Source organism: Etheostoma spectabile, chromosome 1, assembly GCF_008692095.1.
Source record: "Etheostoma spectabile isolate EspeVRDwgs_2016 chromosome 1, UIUC_Espe_1.0, whole genome shotgun sequence".
Lineage (NCBI taxonomy): Eukaryota > Metazoa > Chordata > Actinopteri > Perciformes > Percidae > Etheostoma > Etheostoma spectabile.
In genome coordinates this window covers 10,403,692-10,430,384 of record NC_045733.1, presented here as the reverse complement: position 1 = coordinate 10,430,384, position 26,693 = coordinate 10,403,692, and the positions used below count along the sequence as shown (strand labels likewise).

At 40.2% G+C, this 26,693-nt stretch overlaps 2 protein-coding genes across 2 annotated transcripts in view; one reads left to right on the top strand and one right to left on the bottom strand.

Moving 5' to 3' along the window:
• Positions 1-18,559, bottom strand: part of LOC116690549 (CD151 antigen) — a 30,398-nt gene extending 11,839 nt beyond the window's left edge. Inside the window, exons 1-3 of the mRNA XM_032517640.1 lie at positions 18,379-18,559; positions 13,694-13,778; positions 6,588-6,779 (exon numbers count right to left, since the gene is read on the bottom strand). Of these exons, the coding sequence (XP_032373531.1) occupies positions 6,588-6,779; positions 13,694-13,777 (276 nt within the window). The 5' untranslated portion in view covers position 13,778; positions 18,379-18,559. The remainder of the gene's footprint in view (positions 1-6,587; positions 6,780-13,693; positions 13,779-18,378) is intronic.
• A 3,687-nt stretch (positions 18,560-22,246) lies between these two features.
• On the top strand, positions 22,247-26,619 carry LOC116690633 (transmembrane protein 138). Its single transcript, XM_032517748.1, has 5 exons — positions 22,247-22,643; positions 23,543-24,075; positions 24,305-24,476; positions 24,581-24,656; positions 26,494-26,619. The coding sequence occupies exons 3-5, from the start codon at positions 24,351-24,353 to the stop codon at positions 26,604-26,606; spliced, it is 315 nt and encodes a 104-aa protein (XP_032373639.1). The 5' UTR covers positions 22,247-22,643; positions 23,543-24,075; positions 24,305-24,350; the 3' UTR covers positions 26,607-26,619.
• The last annotated feature ends 74 nt before the right edge of the window (positions 26,620-26,693 follow it).

Sequence of the window (26,693 nt, the reverse complement as noted above, 5' to 3'; positions counted from 1 at the left end):
AAGACATACGCACCCTATTGTTGCTACATCTTGTAGATTTAATGTAAAGGATCCTGGAACATACTGCATACTACTGTTCATATCAGCATATGCCTACAGGTAGAAAAACACAACTACAGTAGGTTTGAGATTTAACAGGTTGCAAATATGTCAAAACAAGTAAGGAACGCTGCACACAATTTATAAAAAGCCAGCAAATGTAGTAGTAGTAGATTTTTTATTTACTTATTTTGTAATTTTTGTTTTTACTTATTTTTGGGCATTTTTGACCTTTTTTGGATAGGACATTTTAGAATTGAAAGGGGAGAGAGAAGGGGAATGACATGCAGCAGAGGGCTGCATGTGAGCGCCCGCTCTACCAGGTGAGCTACCCAGCGGCCCAGTTAAGAGATCTATATATTAAAAAAAAAAAAATAGACAGGCAATTCAGAAGACAGGCAAGAGATGTCAGGTGCAGTTTTATGGATGATTTGAAATTCATAAATAAAAGATTTTGGATATTCTAACACGCACGCACGGACATACACACAAATTTTCTCTGTCCTGAGAAATGAGCGATGATCACAACTAAGTCATGAAAGAACAGGCAGACTGCGAGCTACGCAGCCTGACAGACGCAGAGATCTCTTTAACCTTTGCTTTGCTTTTCACTTTTACTTGAGTAGATTTGAGAAGAAAAAGCTGTACTCTTACTCTGCTACATGAGGCTACAATGAGCTGGTTACTTTTCTTTGTACTTCTTTGGTATTCTACGCACCATTGTTTTTATCACACACCTCATTTTAATGGGTTTTTTTGACAGAGAGAGAGAGAGACTCCGCTAAAGGCTCTACCACGTGACTGTGTTTCACCAATCAAACGTAGTTGTACAGTCTCGTCACGCGACCATACTCGATCTCAGCAGCGGGACAGGTTAGCTTTACAGTTGTAGCAAAACAAAAATGTCAGAATCAACCGCCGGCAATGCAGACACAGACGAGGAGGAACACCCCCGGCCTCATAGTGAAAGCATGGGTACCTTCGTAAAAGTGCAAACAGCAGCTACATTACAGCATACATGTCTTCTGTGTCTCCCAAAACAAACCAACATTTCAACATTCAAAAACTCAACATCTAACTTGAGGAATTATCTAGTGGAAATATAATATATATATATAATAATATATATATATATATATAATTATCACACACCACAACACCCACACACACACACAACCACACACACAACCACACCACACACACACACACCACCACCACACATCCAAATTTGATGTGATAAGTCTCTTTATTTAAGCTATTTTGTAATTAATAAAATTAATTTATTATTTTATTGATTGGATGAACTATAATTTGCCTAAAGATGATTATTTTGTATTTTTGTCTGTCTGACTGAATGCTTGTGTTAAAAAAATAAAACAGACGTTACTCAACAGTTACTCAGTACTTGAGTAGTTTTTTTTCACCAAGCAATTTTTTAACTCTTACTCAAGTAATTATTTGGATGACTACTTTTTACTTTTACTTGAGTCATATTATTCTGAAGTAACAGTACTTTTATTTGAGTACAATTGTTGGCTACTCTACCCACCTCTGGTGTCCGCTACGTTAACGTAACACATTAACAGTTATTCAGCTGTCCAATAGCACACAGAACAACGACCAGAGCGTGGAGACGTAACTGCATCGTTGACAAGCCTCTCCCCTCCATCTGTGAACTCGTTCCTCCATCTTGCTCCATTCTTTAGCCGGCGATTAGCTTCCTTTGTTTTCTTCATTTCAGAGTAACCTTGTCGCCAGTCCCTCACAGATTTCTGACTCACTCCAAACTTTCTTTCTGCTGCTTGATTACCGTTTTCAGTTGCATATTTTACTACCTGCAGTTTAGAATAAGATTTTCTTTTTGGCAGCATTTTGTTTGTGTTCAGTCTTTCCCAGTTGTCTTTAGGAGCAGCATATAGTTGTCACATGCCTAGAGCGCCCTCTCACGGCTGTAGACGGTAATGTTTTCCGCATGAATTAACATTTAAAAACATGTTAAATTACATATATTTTGATATATAAGTCGCACATGACTGTAAGTTGCAGGACCAGCCAAACTATGAAAAAAGTGTGTCTTATAGTCCGGAAAATACTGTAATCAGTTAATTTAGAAAACAATCGTTAGTTGGAGCCCTATTTTACGTAAAAAAGAAAAAAAAGCTTTAATTATAATTAATTCAATTTTTAACTTTATTGCAGATAAATTATCTTTATTAAATGGGAGACACAGAGAAGGAGGGCGGACAAAGAAACAGACAAAAGAAAGACAAACAGGAGATGAAGACAGAAAAGACAAACAGATACAGTGAGGAAGACAGAAAGAGAATGAGAGAGAACTTAAGAGAGCCTGCAATATTGCTGATGAAACTGCATGAAGTCAGTTTCTCCACAGGTGGATCCAGCCTCTGTTAGGGTCACTTTCCATTTGGCTCTGTCATTTGTAAAGGAAAAATGTTTCTCCCTCCTCTCCCTGAGTCATTACACTGTTCTGTCGCTTTTCCCTCACAAAACAATGAAGCAGTGTGTTTGCAGACACACACACCACACCCCTCTTCCCGTGGGAGAGATTTCTTCTTGTTTCTCTTTATCTTACTGACCTCGCTCATACTTTGTATAGTACAAACATCACTAACAGCCTTACAAATGTGGCCTTCCCTTTAATCTAAAGGCTATTGCAGTTTGTCATATAAGGCAGTGTTATGTGCCTGTTCATTACTATGGGTTTTACGGCAGCACAGAGAGTGAGGGAGATCTTGCCATAGTCTTGCATAGCGGTTGTGGGTTGTGAATATACTTCCGACAACTACATGTGCTCAATAAAGGAATAGCTCCAGCTAAGAGAGTATTAAGCCTCCAGGATTGTCATTTTACACAGTTTATCCAAGCCTTACCACTGCAGATATCCTGGAGATCAGCACATGTGTGGTTAACGTGTGAGCTTCATTAGGCTACAGGACAACGGCTGCTCTAATGTACTCTCAAGAGGTACCAGGCACTGAGGAAAACAATTACTCTACCTCTCTCCCCCAGCACCCAGTCCTTATGTTTGCCCCCTTTAACAATCTAGATGAACCTCTCTCCTTGCTGACAAGTTTAGTTCATCACTGTGAATCATCGACTTAATCTTAACTCTTCCGAATGCACCGAGTGTTTCAAAACTGCTCAGCACACAGGACACGATGTGGTGAACGCATCCTTAATTTACGCACAAAAGCTGGGTTATAAATCAAAATGATCGGGGGCCTCATTTATAAACGTTGCTTACGCACAAAAGAAGACGTATATGTCACTCTCTACGCAAGAATTGAGATTTATAAAAAAGCAAACTTGACAGGAATATGTGCGGTCCTCTACAGACACTCAGACCCAGGCGTACGCACAGAAACGGGTGAACTGAGAAAAGACGACACCGACGGCAGATGGATGAAACGTGTGAAACTGAGGCCATTGTTTAAAATAAATCTAAATATTGCCTCTCATTGATGATATGAAGAATTCACAAAGCCATACTTAGAACTAATATCAAACACAAACACCTGTTTGATCAATCTGCGGTGAAAAACAGACAAAATAAAGCAAGATACATGTTGTCACGCTACAGCTTTCTTGGCATTAGTAATGCCCACACTGAGCCCTGCGAACATATTTCCTCTTTTCCACCTCTCTGACAAGAACTACAACTTCACATTAAGTGAAAGTCCTTTTTTCCCCTCTGATCATGATGTTGGTATGGATGAATATTACTTTGGGGCGTTTCACTGACTATTCAAGGGCAATTATGGGCGTGACATGATGCCGCCAAAGATGCACCACATTTAGAGGGGATTGTGATTTATGAAAGGAATCCGGCATATGACGCGCGTGTGCCCGGTTTTATAAATATAAATATTTCTGTGCGTACTCACATCCTATATTTGGCCTGTAAGCCACCTCTGACGCAAAGTCACTGCACAGTATTATAAATGAGGCCACTGGACATAGTGGGGACTATATATTTATATATATAACTTTTAATATATAAATTTGGGCACAACAGTCTAAAGCTATGAAGTCAACTTTGAATTTATTTTCACATCCCTATTGAATTTCTCTCTCTTTCTCTCCCTATGCCTATACTTTAACCACACCAACTCACTCAGGCCACCCCTTTCATACCATTGAACCGTTTAAGGGTAGTCTTGTGTGAGGTATTCGAACTCAGCAGAAGTTCCTTTTTCATTGGTGAAATGGTTTGCCCGACCCCTTGATTTTAGCCAACCCCCCTTTTTTGACAGGGTAGATCTTGTGTGAGGTACAGAGCTGGAGGTCTTGTTATTGGAACCCGAACTGTGGAGCCCTTTTCATTGACTGACAATTTGTGCAGGGGTATGTATGGGCAGCTGCAGATGCAAATGCGTGTCGAGGCAGCGGCGTCTGCCGAGTAACCTCGATGAGCGCAGAGGAGCGAGGGGCCATCCAACGCTGCTTGCAGCTTTAATTTTTGTTAAACGTTTAAACTTTTTTGTTAAAAATGTCAGTCATTTATTACATTGGAAGTCAAAAAATCCACCTAATGTATCTCTGTGGTTTAATGACCTTATGCAGCTCATACAGTTAGAGAAAATAAAATACACTTCAGAGGGTCCAGGGGCAAAATTCTTTTCTGTCTGGGATCCAGTGCTGAAATATTTGGGTAAGCTTAAAACTGTGCCGAATTAGCAGCCGTCTAGCACTTATAGTTGTTATTCATCCATGAGAATTATAGTGTGTAGTACACAGTTTCCGCAATGGTGAGCCTATGTTTATTTGTGTTCCTTTTTATTTATTCTGTTGTTTTTTTTTGTTAGTATTATTACTATTAATACCGCTATTGTTACCGTTGTTATTATTATCATTATTGTCATTGTTCCTATGGCTATCCTTTTTGCTTTCTGGATGGGTGTCCGACATGTTCTGGAGGGGGGGGGGGGGGTTAATAACTCATACAAAATAATATTGTGAGCATTGGTCCTTTTGTGAATGCTGTTACTATGTACATACGTTGTACTATCAATGTTCAATAAAAAAAAATTATTAAAAAAAAAAAAAAAGTCAGTCATTACAAGTGAAGAAATGAGCACTGACATGTGAGGCAAACATTTGCGTGATTGGAACATATTTCCATGTGAGAAATTAAGGCTGTAACTAAAGGCATAACTTTGTCCTAGATGCTATTCTTGGCTTTTATGCTACATATAAATACGTGGCTGTATTTTGACATCTGCCTTGTCTACCTTAAAAATGTCTGGCTGGGCCGAAATCTTGTGGACTCGTCTCCGCTGAAAAGTGGATAATGCCACAGATGTTCTTGCAAAGCTTATATGACAGAAACATTTGAGCTGCGCCCACAGTGGTGTGCATGCATACACTTACTATGTTGAAATTTGCGGATTGAGGGCCTGAACAGTTTGTGTATGAGTAAATAGTACAGTGTTTCTGGGTGTTTAGTGCCATGCAGGTCTCTGATGGCAAATCCCTCTGCTGTGTACAGAGTGTGCCAAATCAATTATGGGCACGCCCGCTCTAATGTATGAAGTTTTTGTTTTGTCTAAACTGAACCCTGTCAAGACCAACACCTCGGCCGTGGTGTGTGTGTGTGTGTGGCACCACAACGTCCTTCTAATAACCTATTACTTCTGGCAGATATATGGTGTCCCACATTTACTTTTGGGCTTTTTCTAGGGTGGCAAAACAAAATCCATCCACATGCCAATAAAGAGGTTAGTATCCAAATACATGGATGTACATCCTACTGAGGAATGTGCCATCTCACCTGTTTTAGTGACAGTGTGTGCACAGAATCAGTCTGTCATTTACCTTTACAATGGATGTTAATTGCAAAGTCTTTTGGGGCTTTTTTTTCTCTGTTGTTACCTGAATTACACACACATGCTCAGTACCTATACATGCACTGAGGGAGAGATGTTAGATGGGGGGCTGCCCATAGAGATTCATATCAAACACAATAACAAGCAACAAATAAGAAGCCTGTGTGATACAGAATGTTTTGTACCTGGGCAGGTAGCAATCTATGGTAAGCAGCAGGGACAAACTTTGACGACTGGTGGTGAGCGGACAGGCAAGTTACATTATTTGTTGTTATGGCAATAAAGTTATCTTAGCTCAAGTCTAAACTAAATATTGTTCTTCACTTTTGATCAATAATAGTGAACATGGCTGTGATTGTTACATCTTTATTTTGATCTTATGAAATTAGTTTTAGCATTAGTTCTCATTTCCAGATCACATGATGAGATGACAAACCAGCTAACGTACCATGCTCTCTCTTTTTTGCCATGTCTTGAAGATCCATTAGCAAAACTAAAATTGGTCATGGAATAAAGTTCTCCAATGAAAGGTGTTGGCAAGAAAGAAAATCACTGAAAAAGAATGTATGTATCACAAATTCTTACTGTCCCACTGTTTGGTTGAATTGGGTTTGGGTTGCACAGAACAAGTGATTTCTTTTCACAAACAAGTGCTGTTGTGTGCAGCGTCACCCATCTCTCTGCCCTGACGTGATCTCTTACCACTCGCAGTAGCCTCCTCTGCTCCTTGAAGGTGGCACAGCAGCCCAGCACGCCTGTTACCATGACGATGGCTCCAGCGAGGACCAGTATGTAGGCGGAGGCTGCGTAGGTCTTGGAGGAGAGAAGGCTGATGTAGTCGCTCTTCTCAACCAAGGTCCAAACACCCACCGCCATCACAACGCCCCCTGCCAACTGGGAGAAGAGGGACATGGTAAGAGTTTGATTTCTCGGGGACGTGACCAAAATGAGAATAAAAAAGATTTTTACTATAAGGCAAAAACCAAGGCTCACGGGTTTTAAAGAATATGTGACAATTGTAGGGGACAGGAGGTGTAACAACCCCACTAAAATACTGTATGTTATAAATAAATATAAATATTATTTTATATACACACACAAAAACCACATCTCATTTGTTTGGATAAAAAACGGGGCCGTATGTCCTGTATAAAAATATTATGTATGTATGTATTATTTATGTATTATATAAAAATACCAAAAACATACAAACATACACTGTTTTTAATAATTTTTACAAACAAAATTTGGGGTTTAAGAGAAACAAATGGAAAACCATTTAAACCAGTTAAACCCAAAAAAAAAAAAAAAGGAGACATTTAAGAGCTTCTACGAGGGGGCAATGCGGGACAGGATCCCCCCACCCCCAGAAGGGAAAGGACTGAGGGCATGTCTTGAAGGGTGACAGCAGAGGCAATCGTTTGTTTTGTATTGTGATATCAGGGCTTTGCCGGGGGTTCTGTACATGTGATACTGTCATATAATTAGCTTTTTGTGTTTTAGCTGTTAAAGTACAACAACAGTGGTTACATTTTGTTGTGGGCTGGGACAGGGACGGGGACGGGGACAGGGGGTTGTTAGAAGTTGGAATTGTAATGAAAAATTTAATAAAACAGGGTAAAGAAATATGACCAAGCAGGAGAAATGAATGCCTGTCAATGAATGTGAACTAATACAAACGGACCACCGCTGCCACACAAGATAATCTAATCTCGCATTAGTTCATGCTGCAAGATAATTGTGAACGAGCCGAAAGGAGCAGCTCAGGGCAGTAAGCCAGGGCTGTCACTGCCACTTTGATTGATAATTGATCTGCAACTGTTATGATAATCCATAAACTGTTATAGTTATTTTTTTCAAGCAAAAATGAAAAGCATGTTAAGGTTTCATCTTGTGAAATGAGAGGATCTGCTGCTATCTTTGGGTTTTGGACTGTTGGTCGGGCAAATAAAGCAAATTGAAGACATTGTTGTAGGCTACAGAAAAATTGTTAATACCATATTTTTCACTGTTTTTAAAGACTTTTTATAAAACATCAAGTGAATCTTTATACCTACAGGAATAAATCAGCGTAAAAATCAATGCTTCAATCCAGCATATAACTGTCATAGTCCGACATCTTCAGCATTATCTAAAATAACGGTTTAAGAGAATATGAGGAGTAGGCAGATGGTGCAGCACTGCAACAGAAATCTGTCATAGTGCCAAAGCCGTCAATCTAACAGCCGGCCTAATTTAAGATTTAATTTAAAAAAAGGGAATGGCTACAGAAGTAGAGACACTGAGTCAGACTGTACCACACCCAGAGACAAGACAGCGTGGCAGGAAAACACAGAACTGTGTTGAGCAAGATATTTGAAATCAACACACTCTTTATTTACTATTACAATTGTAATAGTAACCACGGGTCTTTAAGCAGGAATTCTGTTCGGTACTTTTCAGTTGCTTCTGTTACAATACTGAAAATGTTCATTTATTTTCGTTGTATTACTCACTTCCATTACAGTTCATAGGTGGAGTTCAAAACACGACCTGATAATTTAGCAGTGATGCCCACTCACTTAATGTCAGAGGCCTACAGACTACACGTCTAACTTTTTTTATCCTAAGGCCAATTGTTGTGCGGGGGATGCAGTTCAACGTAATAAGAGTGCAAACCCATACATATAAAAAGATTATCCATAACCCGCATACCAAATGTCAGGGATTCTCTGTTTTTGCTTATGACCACTTTATCAACTACATATGACCTTGTGTCACCTGCTGCAAACAATATTTTTAGTCGTAGTAAATTGTTAAGTAAAGTTTTTTTTGTTTTGTTCTTTACAAAAAGCATCTCACAATTTTCTGAAAATCCTCTTAGCTACCCACAGAAAATCAGTGTTTGCCATCATCAGTCCATGTGGTGAACAATTCAATTCAATTTTATTTATAGTATCAATTCATAACAAGAGTTATCTCAAGACACTATACAGATAGAGTAGGGCTAGACCACACTCCAGAATTTACAAGGACCCAACAGTTCTAGTAGTCTCCTCCAGAGCAAGCAACAGTGCGACAGTGGTGAGGAAAAACTTCCTTTTAGGCAGAAACCTCGGACAGACCCAGGCTCTTGGTAGGCGGAGTCTGACGGGCCGGTTGGGGTTAGAATATGATGCTTGCTGTAGCTTTACCTGCTCATAAAACTCAATGAAGAACTGGAATTAGTGAAACTGAAACATTGGCGGCTCCCAGTGGCAACAGGAGGTACAAACTGCATTTGAAAAGAAGTCAATTTGTTCATGTCAGTGCACTTTTCCATTTATTAAACCTACTGGTAGAGCTGGGCAATATTGTATGGATATTGTGATATAAGACTAGATTTCGTCTTAAATTTTGGATACGGTCATATCGTAATATGGCATGAGTTTTGTCTTTTCCTGGTTTTAAAGGCTGCATTACAGTAAAGTGATGCCATTTTCTGAACTTACCAGACTGGTGTGGCTGTTCTATTATTTGCCTTTACCCACTTAGTCATTATATCCATATTATTGATGATTATTTTTTTTAAATCTCATTTGTGTAAATATTAAGCACCAAATAGTATATAGATAGGTATATATAAATATTATTAACAGACAAAATAGTCAACGCTACAATATTGTTGCTGTGTCGATATCAAGGTATTTGTTCAAAAATATTGTGATATTTGATTTTCTCCATATCGCCCAGCCCTACCTACAGGTGTATTTACTTTTCTTAGTGGGTGAACTGTGTGAAGATGAAGTGAAGAAAAATATTGTTGCACTTCTTTAACTATTACTGGTAGCTGAGGGGTAAGGATAAAATCAAGTCCAAAAAGGCTCCAAACTGTGTAATATGGCATCTGTTAGCTGGAAGCTCTTCTTTTCAGTATCTTTATGCAACAAAAGATTCAATGTATACAATTACTTTTCAGCAGTTTATTCTAATATTTAATGCGGTGTCAGATGCCACAATGATATCCATTATCAGAAACACTGCTGCTGCCATAAGAAATGCTTTGTTTAAATGGCAATGCACTGCTCAGAATTTTCTTCTAGGCTTTCAAGATTACAAGGTTTGTTTATGTTCACAAACACGGCAGATTAAGAAGTTCATTTTCCATCTTCAAGTCTGATGTGGAATGTGCTGTGGCCGTTGGAGCATGACATGTTTGAAATGTAGATTGTGTTTCGAAAATGTTTTATTAAAACCAAAATTGTAAAGAATTTCAGGTCACACTTTACTTGAAGGTATCTACATAAAGAGTGACGTGAGACAATCATAAATATTATAAACAAGTCGTGAACGTCAATGACATAACGCTTCTTTTAGTAAGTGTTCAGTTTTGTCATGACAAGTTTTGGTTATGGTTAGAGTTCATGTGTCATGACTGTATTCATGACAGTGGCATGTCTTATGAAGATACCTTCAAGTAAAGTGTAACTGAATTTCAACATAAAACCTCAAAAAAGGTGGAAATGCACACCCTACTTAAAAAAACCAAAAAACTGAAAATAACCCAACCTACATTTATTTTTCAGGTCATCTTCTTTTTAGTTTAGATAAGCTGATGAACCTGAAGTCAAAATAATCAAAAAATCCATAACTGTACCCATTGAATCCCCTTACAGGTCTAAGGTAACCTGGAAATCAAGAGTTCTCCGAGAAAAACAATTTGGAATTTCGCTCAGCGAGTTACTTGGCACGAGTAATGCTGCTATTAACTATGCCTTGTAGCCCAGCCCGCACCAATCACATCGGTGATTGACATAGGCGGGCCAGAGGCAAGCTGCACCAAATCACATTAATGCATCGACATAGGCGGGCCGCAACCCAAAAAAGGGGCAAAACGGAAGGACAACAAAAAGGGAAATGTACTGTATTTTATAGCGCTTTCCAGTCTTAACGATACTCAAAACGCTTTACATCAAACAGGATACATTCACCATCACACACTGTGGCCGAGGCTGCCGTACAAGGTGCCACCTGCTCATCAGATAAACACTCACACACATTCAACACTTGATGCGCAGCACCGGGGGCAATGGGGTTCAGTGTCTTGCCCCAAGGACACTTCGACGTGCGACTGCAGGGCCAGGGACGAACCAACCTTTCGATTGGCAGGCAACCGCTCTACCCCGAGCCACAGCCGCCCCAAAATCTTGCCGAAACACCCGTAATGTCATGCATTGACCTATTTTACTCAATTGGTGTCTTGAGTAAGATTTTCAGTGACAGAAACGATGGAAAAAAAGGAATACCTAGGGTAAACGGACCGCGCCATTTGAAAAAACTATCAATCACACAACATGTGTTCTGTCCAGAATAAGTCTTTAAACCAGACAATAGCAATTAAAATCGCTCCGATTCAAAACAATAAAAAGTTAATATAAAACGTCATCATGTTGTAAACCAATCAAATTTTAAATCAGCTGAGAAGCCGGTGTTTCCCAGCATGCTCTGGGTCCGCCTGGCTCTTGCAGTCGGTTGAAAAGCAACTGCGCCGCCTGCGTCTCAGAACTGCGGCCGCCTTGCTCTCGTGAGATTTCCGTTGCCCACGTGTGCATGACGTCGACCAAGTCGGGATCAAGTCGGACACAAATCTAACCGGCATGCACCGGGCGCCGATCGCCGGTGATCGATTCTGCGCAGACCTGGCTCATCTCGAACGAGCCTATTATATCTGACATAGGCGGGCCAGAGGCGAGCTGCACCAATCACATCAAGTACTGACATAGGCGGGGCCAGAGCGAGCTGCACCAATCACATCAATGTATCTGACATAGGTGAGGCCAGAGGCGAGCTGCACCAATCACATCAAGTATCTGACATAGGCGGGGGCAGAGGCAAGCATGAACAGATGACGACAGTTATTCTACCAGTTAGCTGCAGGTAATAAGCGTATGAGGCTGGGATACTTCACCCTGTGTGTTTTGTGATTGGCCGAAATGTTATCCATTTGCGTGCAGCGAGATTTTCAAATGCACGCTTGGTGCCGCACCTCGAGCCGCACCCAAAAAAAGGGGCAAACTGAAGGACAACAAAAATGTAAAGTGCTGTATTATATAGCGCTTTTCCAGTCTGAACGACCTAACTTAAGCGCTTTTACATTATACAGGAGTACATTCACCATTCCACACATTCTACACTGTGGTCCGAGGTGCCGTACAAGGTGCCACCTGCTCATCAGATAAAACATCATACCATTACACTTTAATGCGCATCACGGGGCAACTCGAGGTTCAGTGTCTTGCCAAGGACCTTTGCGACATGAAACGATAAGCGGTGATGGCATGTTATTTGGACAATACTTTTAACTACTTTACTGTGATAATCACAAGAGTCTATGGAAATAACTGCAATATCCACAAATATCCATATGGTTGTAACTCTGGCACTAGGTCTGTGCAATTGATGGAAATTTAATCGTGATTATGATTTTGGCTCCCAATAAGCACAACAACACAATAATCAAAATAAAAAAATTATTGTGCTCATTAGGTTTTGCAAGTAAACTCTTATTTTCACTTGTGCTCTGGATGAAAGTTTTTTTTTTTTACTGTCGATTTATTTAACTTTTTCCACTGATTTTTAAGTTCAATAATTGCAACATCTTTTCTGAAGTCAACGAGTAATCATGTTAAATTATCGTGATTTCAATATTGACCGAAATAATCGTGATTATATTTTTTCCATAATCGAGCAGCCCTATCTGGCACTGAAAAGGTTCCGTATTGTTTGTCTGCCTGTTGGAGAGAGATCTGATGCTTTGGCAGACAGATGACGATCACATACGGGCAGAGCTGTGTGTGTGATTTCACACCGAGAACGAGAGACACACTCTTCCTTTTTCTGCTGCCGTGCTGATGTTTGACTCTTATTTCACACAGAGCATCCGAATGTTGGTGAAATCAGTTTTTTGTAGTGCTTTCCTCCTGGAACGCCACATTCTTGATACTGGAATGTTTTGGGGGAATTAGGCTTTGAATGCATCCTCTGTGTCCTCGGTAAAGGTTTGCAACTTGGCTTTGATTCCATGAACTGAAATAGCAGCAGGCATGCATCTGCTGCCGGGACAAAAAAAGCCATTGTTGGAGGGTTCAGAAAGAGTTTTATCAGCTAATTCTCCATATTTATGCCATGTAAAAAAGCATGTTTTCATGTTGATTCAAGGGCATATTGCATGCATGTGTTTTACTGCCCTTTTGTTTAGAAATATACTATTTATAATATTTATGAAATATCCTCTCCTTATCTTTGTTAGGAGTAGGGCTGGATGTGTTCTCTGAATTGCTTCTACTCTTGGCCTGTTTAGGGCTTTGATAAATAATTAAGACGTCTGTGTTGATGCCCCTGGCTTCTTCAACACATCAGTTAAACTGATTTGTTTTCATTGGGTTTTAGCAGAGTGGACAGCATCAGAACTAGAGCTTGACCAATATGTCGGCGGGCCAATATTATCGGCCGATATCAGGCTTTTTATAACACTGCACGATCTGTTCCAAGCTTAGGCAAGCCTTATAACATATAGCAGTGAATCGCAAAGGGGAGCGTTAAGAAAACTGAAGGTTTACAATGACTTTTACAGAAAGACTCAGACTTCACGTGAAGCGTGATGCAGGCTCACGATGAGTTTGGTTAATCATATTATAGTTCTCCTTTGTTTTCTTGTCCAAACACTGCTTAACACATGCACCCCCAAGCCTGCATTTTGGAAAGCATGCAGATGTTTAAGAAGCACTTTAGACAAACACAAGCACTTGAATCCCTTGTGCAGGGTTTACTACGCCAGAATGGAAACTTACCCAAAAGAGAAAGTTGAAACTAAACAGGAGGTATTTCAGGCAGATGGTTCCACATGTTTCCTTTTTCTCCTCGTAGACCCCCATGCTGCAAAAGACAGCAGATTTTAGGTCAGTTATGACAATTACAAACAGTAGGAGTCATTTTTAGTGGACTAAAACTTGCTAAATCAGCTCAACAAAAATCAAAGAATACGTTCAAAAACTGTACAAAACAAGAGTGAGAATTTGAGCAAAAAATGTTTTTTTTGATACCCAGTCCTACTTTAAAAAGTAAAATAAACACCCCAGATTTTAGAGATAACGGGTTGTATTAAAAGGCTTAGCCTACTAGCTTGTTGAAGGACATAAAATTGAGAAGATCAATTTGAATTAGGGCTGCAATCAAATCAATTTTCTCGATTTAATATTTTTAATGTACTGTCATAGGACAGACGAGCAGCAAACTCCCATATGTGAGCAGCTGATACCAGAGAATATTTGGCAATATTGCTTTAAAAGTAACTTCAACTTAATCAATTAGGAGAATGGTTGCAGACAGATCGTCCGTTGACTGACTAATTGCTGCAGCTGTAACATGAATGATGTCCCAATGATTCCATGGCCACATGAAACAACTCTTAGAGTACAATGCATGCTAGTAGCTTCTAGTAGCTGGCAGTGAGGATATAGAATCACAGCTTTAAAATAAAAGCCAACCTATCCTTTTTATGGTGAGCTTTTTTTTTCTTTTTTAATGAAGGTGCCCTGCCACATGTTAGGGCTGTGCAATTAATTGAATTTCGGTTTCGGTTTCAATTTCGGCTCCCAACGATTACCAAAATAGTACAATCGAGTAAAAACGATTATTTTGCCATTATTTTGTTCTGTTTTGTAATTTCCTCGTGTGTTCTGAATGGCGCGCGCGCACACACGTCATGCGCACATCCGCCCCTCCCGAAGCCAACGCTTTCAGCCTACACTGTCAGGGAGGCAGGTCGCGTGCATATTACTTGCAGAATTTAAAAACTTAGCGAGAGTAAAGATGGCAGAAGGAGGGCAGCCACAGCAGCGTTTGGTAAGCAAAAAAGGCAAAACCAACTCCACTGTCTGGGAACAGTTTGGCTTCGAGGAATCCGACGAGCAGAAACATGCTACGTGCAAGATTTGCTACATGGTAGTGGCTGCAAGTAAAGGAACACCACGAATTTGTTTAACCACTTGAAAATTAAACACAGAGTGACCTATGACAATTTAATAAAGAAACAGAAACGGCAATCAACTTCCTCAACATCCTCCGTAACCCAGACATCCCTAACAAACACACTGTACAGCGCAACTCCTTATCCGTTGAATTCGGAAAGGCACAAAATAATAACCGAGTCTGTTGCCTATTATCTAGCTAAAGACATGCGCTAATAGTTAACTTATTTGCTGTTAATGCTGGGGCCTGATGATGGGCCAGCCTTTTATATTCGTGGATTGAGTTGCTGGAATTTGTTTATATTTTGCCAAAATGTTGCCTACTGTTTTAAAGAGATTGTGGAAGGAAATACAGGGAATAAATACTTTTATACTTTGATTTGAAATTTATATTCATTTTAATAGTTCAAAAAGTAGCCTACAATAAATGTTCAATGTTTTAAGAATTGTTGAAAGGTGTCTTTTTAATAAATGCAACACGTTTACAAAGTCATGTGAAATAATGTGTTACATAATCGTGATTTCAATATTGACCAAAATAATCGTGATTATGATTTTTCCCAAAATCGAGCAGCCCTACCACATGTATTTCATTACTTTGTAGTAATGTCTGAAGTTCTACCTGGTTACCTTGTTTCAAGCCATTCTAGCGTGGTATAGAAAGCTTGCAAGAAGACTCACCTCGATTTGTGGCAGTTCTCATTATTATTCATTGAGATAAGCTGCTTGATTCTGATTGGCTAACAGCTGGCCAATGAGAGCCTGGCTATCAGTATCCTTTACCCACCGCAGCTGGGCAAGCTCATGAATAGTAATGAGCTCAGGCAACATGACGTCAGCCTGACCAGCTGTTGTAATTGGCCTGATTTCTCCTCTTATTTCTTTTCAGTGGCTAGAGCTGACAGAGGAGGTAGCAGTTCATTTTCACATTCACAACATAACAAACACATATGGACCGAACATATTTTTAAAATGCAGGTAAAAACAGTTTTGTGTGGCAGGGCACCTTTAACAAATGAGATGCTACAGCGCTAATGCAGAACATGGCGGCGTATGCATTAGATCAGCAGTGTAGGCAGAATCAGTGAGCTGAGTTATTACACGTGTATGCAGAGAGATCCATGACTAAGCACTGAGTAGGAGCTGAGAGGCTGGAAATTATAACCACCCGCTTCCTTGGTGCCTGGAACCAACATCTAAGGCTTCAGCAAAGACGTCTACTTTTAACAGCAATATGTATTAAGCAGGGTGTGTTTCATAGTACAAGTGTCAGCTTAAGCTATTAACCTGTACTTACACTGAATTGTTAAAAATGTCACTCATTGGGTTTTTAAGCAGTAAATGAAAACAGACTAAAGCTTATCCTAACAATCTATGTATTTAAACCACAGTAATTTACACTGTATTCAAATTTGACAGTGTTTTCACCACAACAAATACCAAACACCACTCTTGAGTTTGAAGATTGCAATATTTAAAGATCCCGTCATAGAACACTTGCTACTTGCTGCCTTCATATAACCTTCATTCCCCCTGTCTCCCATGCTTTTTTTTTTTAACCCCACAATGTTCTTGGCTCACTTGCCAGTCAAGCTCAGACTCGCCCTCCTCTGACTGCTTCTTATCCTACTCTTCTTCCCCTCCTGACTCTCCCGTCTGCACCCCCACCCCCACATCTACTACTTCTACTATCAATTCAGTTGAGTGCGCTGCACGGATGAGTGAGTAGGTCTATCCTCTGTCTGCTGACCATCTGTTACAGTGAGACCACTTAGCGTGATCTTGCTAATTAAATTCAAACAATAATTCTTAGACAACTCTTTGTTTTACTTTTTTAGGATACAGCTGAGTCAAGACAGAGGTTTAAAATGTTTGGAAACATACTACAGATAAAATACCCCTTCTGCATGGAGGGTTTAGCATTGAAGAACAATAGAATTCCTCAATTATGCATCTTATTATCTTTAGTTTATTGCAGGTCCTGGTATCTTTACCCAGGGGCACATGCAACAAGACGGTTGGCTGTTAAATAAAGCCCAGATATGTCTCCTGTCTGACACACTCACCATATACCACTGAGTAAGATTATGGCTGTCTCATCTACCCTCAGAGTTTTCAGTGGGGAAATACTTGGAACAGGTCCAGGATTTTTTTTTTTTTTATCTGTATTTATAAGCAAATAAATGTTTTTAAGTGCTATAGATGTTGAAGGTTTATTGTGGAGACATATATTTAACAAAAACGCAGATTTTTATCAACAAGTTGTCATTGTTAATTTTATATGTTATTAGAACTGACCGATGAGTAGTTGTCTAAATTAGGTTTCAAATAAAACATCACCAGAAGCAGCTGGTGCTTTGGAGTGTTTGTTGGACACAATTAATAAACATCTGAAGACGTGATCTTGGACTCTGGGGAACTGCGATGGACATGTTTATTATCTTCTATTAAACGATCAGGCTACATCAAGAAAATAATCCACAGAGTAATTTGTATTTACCAATTGTTAGTTGAAGCCCTAGTTAAGGTCATTTCAATATATTCTGATTAACAAAAACAAAAAATTCCATTTCATTCTCAAATATATTTTGACTTGACAATTTTTATATATATGATTTTGACGCTAAACCTACATGTACATGTTTGGATTTGAATACATAACTGACAGGAACAGATAGGAAGCTACAAAATTATTTAAAAAAAAGGAAACCAAGTCATCTAATGACAAACTAATGTTAAAAACGTATTGAATGAGTCACGTTGGATGCTAGCAAGCTATGTTAATCACACCTGTGGCTTTTAGCTGATTGAAAAGAACAGGTTGTTTGAACAGCTGCTATGTAAAACTTACAGTAAAAACAGAATTATATATTAAATTCAATATTAACAGTCTTATGAGTGAAAATACTAAAACTGTTTTTAGCGAGAATATTACTACCTAGGTTTGCTAGCTAGCCAGCACTGAGTCCAAGGAAAAGTTAGCTAGCTAGCTTAAACATTTTAATTACAAACTGTCGTAACGCTACGTCTCAGCTGTAAAACCACTAGAAAGTAACGTCCTCTTGTGGGGTTTGTAACGTGTTTGAGTTCACAATATCTAGCTACATATAAAACGTGTTATAACGAAGGGTAAGCTCCATTATGTAGCCTATTAATCTAGCTAGCTTCAGGACTAATGTTAAACACAAAGATTAAAATCACAGTTTTCTCGGTGGTTTTCAACTGACGTCACAGCGCATCTCTTCGCCCGGTGTGAGCTAACGCTAAAGCTTTCACTGACGTCCGGGCTGCTGTGGGGGGTAAAAAAACACCTATTTTATCAAGAAGGTCTACTTTAAAAAGTGGCCGACAATATGGTAAAAACATGTCTAGTAACAGAGCTTTGATAGGAAACTGGCAAATGTTTCGCCTGTATCGTAAAAAGACGAGAAACCTGCCTTGTGTGCTCAATGCGACACCAGAGTGTGGAGCTAACAACTCTCCGACCACTTCCTGCTTTCACTTACCTTTCGTATATTTGCTCTTCTATCGATATAAAGCGACGCAGCGTGTAGGTACTATTGCTATATGTTGTCTGTTTTCATTCCACGTTCCCCAGATAAAGGTCTCTCCGATAGCGGAATAGGGAGGAACAGAAATCAAAGTGCTGAGCTCACGCACTGAAGCTGCTGCTGCTGACTCCACCCCGCCGGCCGGGGCCACCCTCTCTGTGGGGCCACCTTGTTTCTTGGTGTGTTTTTCTCTATCCTGGGGAAATGCTTCTGGGATGCAAACATACAGAGGAGATATTTATGTTTATTGTAAGAATCTTCAAATCACAGTTATATTGATTGACGCTTTTTATCCACACCATCAGCATTAGCCTGGTAGCCCACAGATGTGTCATGCTTCTAGAAATTAACATTTCTATTGAATTTAAGCTAGAACATTTCCAAAAGGCTGCCATATGGACAGTGGTGGGAGAAGTAGGCTACTCAGATATTTTACTTATTTTAGTAAACGTAGCAATATGACATTGTAAAAATACTATGTTACAACTATACAATCTGCATTTATTTTACTTAAGTGGCCTACAAAAGTATCAAAATATACTGTGTACCAAAAGTAAAAGTAATCATTATGAAGAATGTGTATTCTAATAAACTATCAATATCGATTCATTACTTTACATGTCATTTAGCTGACACTTTTATCTAAAGCGACTTACAATTGCTATATATCAGAGGTTGCATGGCTCTGGAGCAACTAGGGGTCAAGTGCCTTGCTCAGGGACACGTTGGTTAAATTGGGAATCAAACCCAGGTCTCCCTCTCCAAAGGCATGTGTCATATCCCCACACCATCACCACTGCAATTAATGGCTGCATCACGTTGGTGTTGCAGCTGGTAGAGGTTGTGCTAATTTGAATTACTTAATAAACTTCTGGGGGTTGAGCTTGTGATTTACTAATGTCTTATACTGTCTTATCTTCACCCAGGATAATACATTATCATTTATGTGTGATTGTATTTTGTATTGTGTAAAAATGATCCAATAAATGTAGTGGAGTAAAAAGTGCAATATTTGCCTCTTGCAGCGCAGTAGAAGTATTAATCCATCCATCCATCCATCTTCAGCCGCTTATCCGGTATCGGGTCGCGGGGGCAGCAGCTCCAGTAGGGGACCCCAAACTTCCCTTTCCCGAGCCACATCAACCAGCTCCGACTGGGGGATCCCGAGGCGTTCCCAGGCCAGGTTGGAGATGTAATCTCTCCACCTAGTCCTGGGTCTTCCCCGAGGCCTCCTCCCAGCTGGACGTGCCTGGAACACCTCCCTAGGGAGGCGCCCAGGAGGCATCCTTACCAGATGCCCGAACCACCTCAACTGGCTCCTTTCAACGCGAAGGAGCAGCGGCTCTACTCCGAGCTCCTCTCGGATGACTGAGCTTCTCACCCTATCTCTAAGGGAGACGCCAGCCACCCTCCTGAGGAAACCCATTTCAGCGGCTTGTACCCTTGATCTCGTTCTTTCAGTCATGACCCAGCCTTCATGACCATAGATGAGGGTAGGAACAAAAATTGTCCGGTAGATCGAGAGCTTTGGCTTCTGGCTCAGCTCTCTTTTCGTCACAACGGTCCGATAAACAGAATGTAATACCGCACCGGCTGCTCCGATTCTCCAACCAATCTCACGCTCCATGGTCTCCTCACTCGCGAACAAGACCCCAAGGTACTTAAACTCCTTCACTTGGGGTAAGGCCTCACTCCCTAACCGGAGAAAGCAGTCCATCGGTTTCCTGCTGAGAACCATGGCCTCAGATTTAGAGGTGCTGATCCTCATCCCAGCCGCTTCACACTCGGCTGCGAACCGATCCACTGAGTGCTGAAGGTCACAGACCAATGACGCCATCAGGACCACATCATCTGCAAAAAGCAGAGATGAGATCCCGAGCCAGGATTGGTGACAAAGCGCAGCCCTGGCGGAGGCCAACCCTCACCTGGAACGAGTCCGACTTACTGCCGAGAACCCGGACACAGCTCTCGCTTTGGTCATACAGAGATTGGATGGCCCTGAGAAGGGAACCCCTCACCCCATACTCCCGCAGCACCTCCCACAATTTCTCACGGGGGACCCGGTCATACGCCTTCTCCAGATCCACAAAACACATGTAGACTGGTTGGGCATACTCCCAGGCCCCCTCCAAGATCCTTGCGAGAGTGAAGATCTGATCCGTTGTTCCACTGCCAGGACGGAATCCGCATTGTTCCTCTTCAATCCGAGGTTCGACTATCGGCCGAACCCTCCTTTCCAGCACCTTGGAGTAGACTTTACCAGGGAGGCTGAGAAGTGCGATACCCCTGTAATTGGCACACACCCTCTGGCCTCCTTTTTTGAAGAGGGGAACCACCACCCGGTCTGCCACTCCTTAGGCACCGTCCCAGACTTCCACGCAATGTTGAATAGGCGTGTCAACCAAGACAGCCCCTCCACACCCAGAGCTTTCAGCATTTCTGGACGGATCATCAATCCTGGGCTTTGCCTGGGAGTTGTTTGACTACCTCAGCGACTCCACCATGGATGACGACAATCCCATCATCCTCCAGCTCTGCCTCTACCACAGAGGGCTGTCAGTGGATTTAGGAGTTCCTCAAAGTTCTCCTTCCACCGCTCATTACCTCCCCAGTTGAGGTCAACACGTCCCATCCTACATAGAGTATAAGTAGCGAAAAGGAATACTCATAGTCAAAGTACCTCGTACAGTTAATGTACTGTTCTTCCCACCAGTGGATATGAACCTCCCTCTTTCATGGTTGCTACTGGAGGTTAATACTGTAAGCCCACTTAGTTTTTCCCTGAGAAAGCTATAGAAAAACAGAAGACTCAACATTTATCTTATGACTGTTGAATAGTCAGTAAAGAACAACAGTTATGCTTGTTTAATGTTACTATGCCTGTTTCTGACAATGTCTTGATTCTGAATGACCTGCCAGTCTTTCAGTTCTGTGTGTGTGTGTGTGTGTGTGGTTATGTACATTCACCACTAGATGACAGTGTTGTCTCTGGCTGAATTCCAAATATCCTTATCCTAAGCATTACTGTAATCTTGGATGGAAATGTGACGGTGAAAAAATTGTTAATTGGTTGCTTAAACGTAAAGAGATGTTTGATTTTAAAAAATCAAAATAAATAAGTAGCACATACAGAAGTGAAACATTTTGCCCACAGTAAAGAGATAAGAAACATTTCACAGTACAATTTTTAATTGAAGGTGCATCCAAACAACGTAACCAAAATGTCTTGAAAAAAATCTTGTGCCTGATTATTAAAGAGGTGGGACACACACACACACACACACACCACACCACACCACAACCACACACATAAGCATCTGCAATGCACAAGTGAGTTGTTAGTGGCCGTGTGCGTCATCTGGACAGATCCTACTCCAGCCTCTGAAATCACCAGTGTACAGGTGCATACACTTTTAATGTCATGGCAGCAGTATGGTGGTAGTAGTGGTTCTGAAATAGGAAAAGGGAGGATGTATCACTTCTGTCTAAAGCAACAAGCTGTTAGGGAGTTTCCTAAGAAGATTAAATGGTACTAAGAACATCAAGATGGGAGCACTTGAACAACAACGAAGGCTTTAAATTAAGCCACTATTCGTCAAAGGGAGACTAAATATCTCACAAAAAACGGATCTATTTTTGATTAGCCTACATTTTATTAAAAAGAGAGAGCATAAATTGAGTCTCCAATGTGGATTTATATCACTGGAAAAACCTTGGACAAGATGTTTCAACTTTTAACACAGTATTATTTTCCCTTAGTTTTTACTGGTTGTCCAGTTTTGGGTTGTTGTTTTTTTGTGGCCAAGGAGCTAGTAGTTCTGTTAACCCACAATCTCAGTGGGACAGCTTTCGAGTAGTCTTCTGGTCAAAGCTCCACTGTTTAGTCGTAGTCCTAATCTTCCTCACACCTGCCACGGCCATGCCAAGCTAAAAATATGGGGGTAATAAGAGGATCCACCTGGTGACAGCGGGAGGGAGCCATGTTGGATAGGGATCCTGTGTCATAAGGAGTCAAGGCAGAGACTGCTGCCCCAGTGGCAACAACCGTAGGAGGACCTGTTTCCTTAATCTACAACAAGCAAGTGAAGAAATTGTCTGTTTTGATGAAATGGATGACACGTTACCCAAAGGATGTTTGTTTCTTTTCTGTATTTTGAGGATATCGTTACACCATCAAAAAAGAATGCTCCTTTGAAAGAGAAGCTGCTTCTTACGTAACGGTAACAATTTAACGCTTCAATGTCCTGGTGTAGAATTAGCTGTAATTTCATTTAATCTTAATCAGTGTTGGTGCTTGTCTTGTGTGTTTGAAATGTGACTAGCTATATCTGGGTATTTGCAAAGCATTATTTAAGGTAATCTTTAGTTGTGCTTAAAGGTTTTGGTTTACCTAAATTATTAAAGAAAAACAGTCTGTCACTGGCCTTTATTGGCATCTATCTGTGCAGATAGTTTTTCTTTGTTCAGGTTTTGAGGGATGGATAGATTTTCATTTAGGCGCCCTCTGTATAAAAACATCTTCCCAGAATCAGTGTCACTCTGGATTATTCACAGAAAACACAGTTTTCAGAGAGACTATTTCCTTAAGCGTAGAGGCTGAAGTGTGGATGGATATATATATTTATATTTATATATATATATATATATATGTATATATATATATGTATATATATATAATTTATGTGAACAAATTAGTGTAACTTTCATTTTTGCATGAAAGAATATAATTTCATGTAAAATGGGTAGGTGTAATAAGCTCATGCATCAGCCTACATCTTTTTGTTATTATATATATATATATATATATATTTATATCATATTTATATCTATATATTAGTATTGTTGTTTTTTGTTTGTTTTCTTGTCTGTTGTTAATGTTGTCTGTTGTTAGTGTTAATAAGTTAAAACACGTTTAAAGTTCCATCACAGTATACAACAACCAACACTCTTAGAGAAGTGTCAACATGAGGAAGTTATATGGACTCATTTAGCAATTTTCTTTAACGTTTGGTATGAAAATAACAACATTCCCGTACATGTCAAGTTCACGTAAATCTACAGAGTACAGTAAATACTGTGTCTATATACTAATGTGTCTCTCGTGTCTCTCTTTCCACAGAGTCTCTGGTGGATTTACTTTGGTTATAAATTGGCGGATACATTGGTGGATGCTTTACCACACCACTGAACACGTTTATGTCGGAGCCTGAAAAATCAGCTTGTGACATGTTGACATCTGTGATTTCCACGCAGCTCATCCCAATACCCGACTCTGTTTCCCATTTTGAAAGGACCCTAATTTCCCCCAAGTAAACATGACGAATTTGAACAGAAAATGGAGCCCTAATGTTTCAATCACACTTCAGAGTGGAGCCATTTGAACGCCTCACTGACACCCCCAACCTGTCAGGACTGTAGTGAGTGGATTGATGTTTCTATGTAACGCGTGTGCGAGTGCAGTGCAGCCTTGGATCCATCGTGGAACCACCACAGTGCGCCCGGGCGCCCAGCCTTCGGGCCGGAGACGCTCCACCCCAGTAACTACTCTCTGGTGTTACTGATCCAGCTCAGCCTGCTCTCCTTCGACCTGTTTGTTAACTCCTTCAGCGAGCTGCTGAGGACTGAACCGGCTGTCCAGCTGGTGCTTTTCATGTAAGTAAGAGTTCCCTCGTTGTTTCAGCAGCCAAACATCATCTCAGGCCCGAGGAAAAAAAAAAAAAAAAGTCAAATTAGAAGGCTTTAATTGTCTATACCGAGTCATTTGGGATGCTGGAATGATTTTAAATAGCACTGTACAACGACAGTAAGCCTTTTTGTTTCCAATGGTCACACAAATCCTTCTCTCGTGGCTTTTATTTTCCTGTATGCTTTTCCTCAACAGTATCCAGGACATTGCAATCCTGTTTAACCTGATCATCATTCTGTTGATGCTGTTTAACACCTACGTGTTCAGGGTCGGCCTGGTCGCCATATTGCTGGAGCGATTTAGAGCCCTGCTAATTCTCTCTGCTCTCTACTTGACCTTCAGTATCATACTCCATTCCTGGCTTATGGTACGTGCTGCCTGCACACAAATGCAAGTCCTTATGAATGTCACTTTGTTTACTACTTTACGAACCAAATAGACCAAATGACATCAATGTTTTATTCTTTCCAGAATCTGCGTTGGCTAAATATCAACAGATTTATTTGGACAGATGGCCTTCAGGTGCTGTTTGTGTTCCAAAGAGTCGGTAAGATGACTTGTTAATACATTGTTTTTAATGCCAACCAAATGTGTTTACTGTTGTCTCTAGAGCTTTGTTCATAATGTCAAAAATAGGTCTTCTTTTAGAAAAACTGAGATACAATTTATCACTGCATATTCCATGAGTTTGATTTGAATTTACATGTAAATGAAACCTGAGAAGCAATCAAGGTGGTACTATTGGTATGAATTATATCTCAGATGTGAGACATGCTCAGAGAGCAAGAGTTCCAGGAAACTATGAGTGACAGTGAGAGCTTAGTGTTTTCTCTCAGCTGAAAAGAAATAGGAATTTTCCCTCAGAGCAGAAATTTTACTTAATATTTAAGAGAGTGAATGCCGCTTTTTAGTACAAAGATTAAACATAATTTGTATTTGAAGGGTAAGTAAACTGTACCATCATTTCCCCCAGCTTTTTAGCTCTCCCTTTACCTCTTACCCATAGTTTGCCGTAACTACGCCACCTTACGAATCACACCCTTGTGCATGAACTGCTTTTATGTAACCTGGTTTCAGACCTCTGAACCGCTACGCACATCTCTCTCTTTTTACAAAAAAAGAATGATCAAATAGAAGGACATGGCATTTCAGTGTGATCATCACTCTTCACGCTCTGTTTCACTGACAGAAAGCTCATAGTGTTCTCAGAGTGTGCTAGTCCCTCCTCGCAGGCAGCAATCTCACATCGCCTTGTGGGTGTAATTTTCCTACATGTATAAGCTCATAAGTGGATAAAAGGATTTACTGTCTAGTCGTTGTTCTTCCCTGCAGGTGATCCCTTATTAAGTATGAGATCGGACTGTAGCCATGTTTTATTTCTCTGTGTTCTGTTTGCCACTTTAGACCCACCCAGACGGTAACTCAGTGTGTCATTCATTGTTGCATCTCCACACAATCTCTCTCATTATCAACCTTTCTTAAGACACTGTTGAGTTTTGGAGGTGTGTTGGTTGTTGTGTGTTTGTTTTCGGGCCCCCTCTGAAAAGCTTTTAGTAGCTTATTTGGGGTTCCCATTTCATGCGTCCTGTATATGATTGTTGTGCCTCATGGAATTGTGTTTGAATGTACAGTGATGACGTGTGAAATAAAAACGAAACGATGGAACGTGGTGGGCATTTCTATGTCTCTGTACAATCGCATGTTATCTCTCAAGTAACCTGAATCATTGTTCAAAGTCATGACATAGGAGCCACTCACTTGGAGATGGCTGATGGATTATGACCAACTAAAAAGGGCTATTGATATATTTGTTCACACAAATGACATTGCTCACCATTGTGTGCAGTTATATTTTAAATGTTAAGTTATTTTCCTGGTAATAGAGACTGGTTTCAGACAATAACTGGAGTAATTTAGTGTAATGATTTACCTAAATGAAGAGAGTCAAGTTTTTGCAATTTGATTTTCATGACAAGATTGAAAGTGGATGCAGCTTTAAGTGAGGAAAAGTAATGCATGATTTGTAGTTATTGTTTTGAACAGACAAAACATTAGCATGGTTCTATGAAATAAAGATTCTTGATTTTCCAACAGAACAACTAAAGTGGCATATTAAAGATTCAACAAGAAATATTTATGTATATTTTCATGCTGCCCATGCTCTGTTAGTTAAAAATTGGTATTGACATACCAGCTATGAAGGCTGATATGTCAAAACCTGTAATAAAGCAAGTCATCAGTTTGTATCCATAATTACATGTTGTTCTACGGGACTATCTCACTCCGAGCAACTTGAAATTAATTTAAAATGTGGAAACAAGTGCATTTTTTTGTATGTTTTTGTTGTTGTTGATAAAACCTCACATATTTTTTTCTGTTCACAGCTTCTGTGTTGTACTACTATTTGTACAAGAGGACCTCAGAGTATCTGGGTGACCCTCGCCTCTACGAGGATTCACCATGGCTGCGAGAACTGTTCGCTCGGACCAGACAATGATCTCTGCAAAAAAGCACATCATATGTCACATATGGAAACAAACAATGTTAGAATAAAATGTGCATATGAAAATCTATACTTAAAATG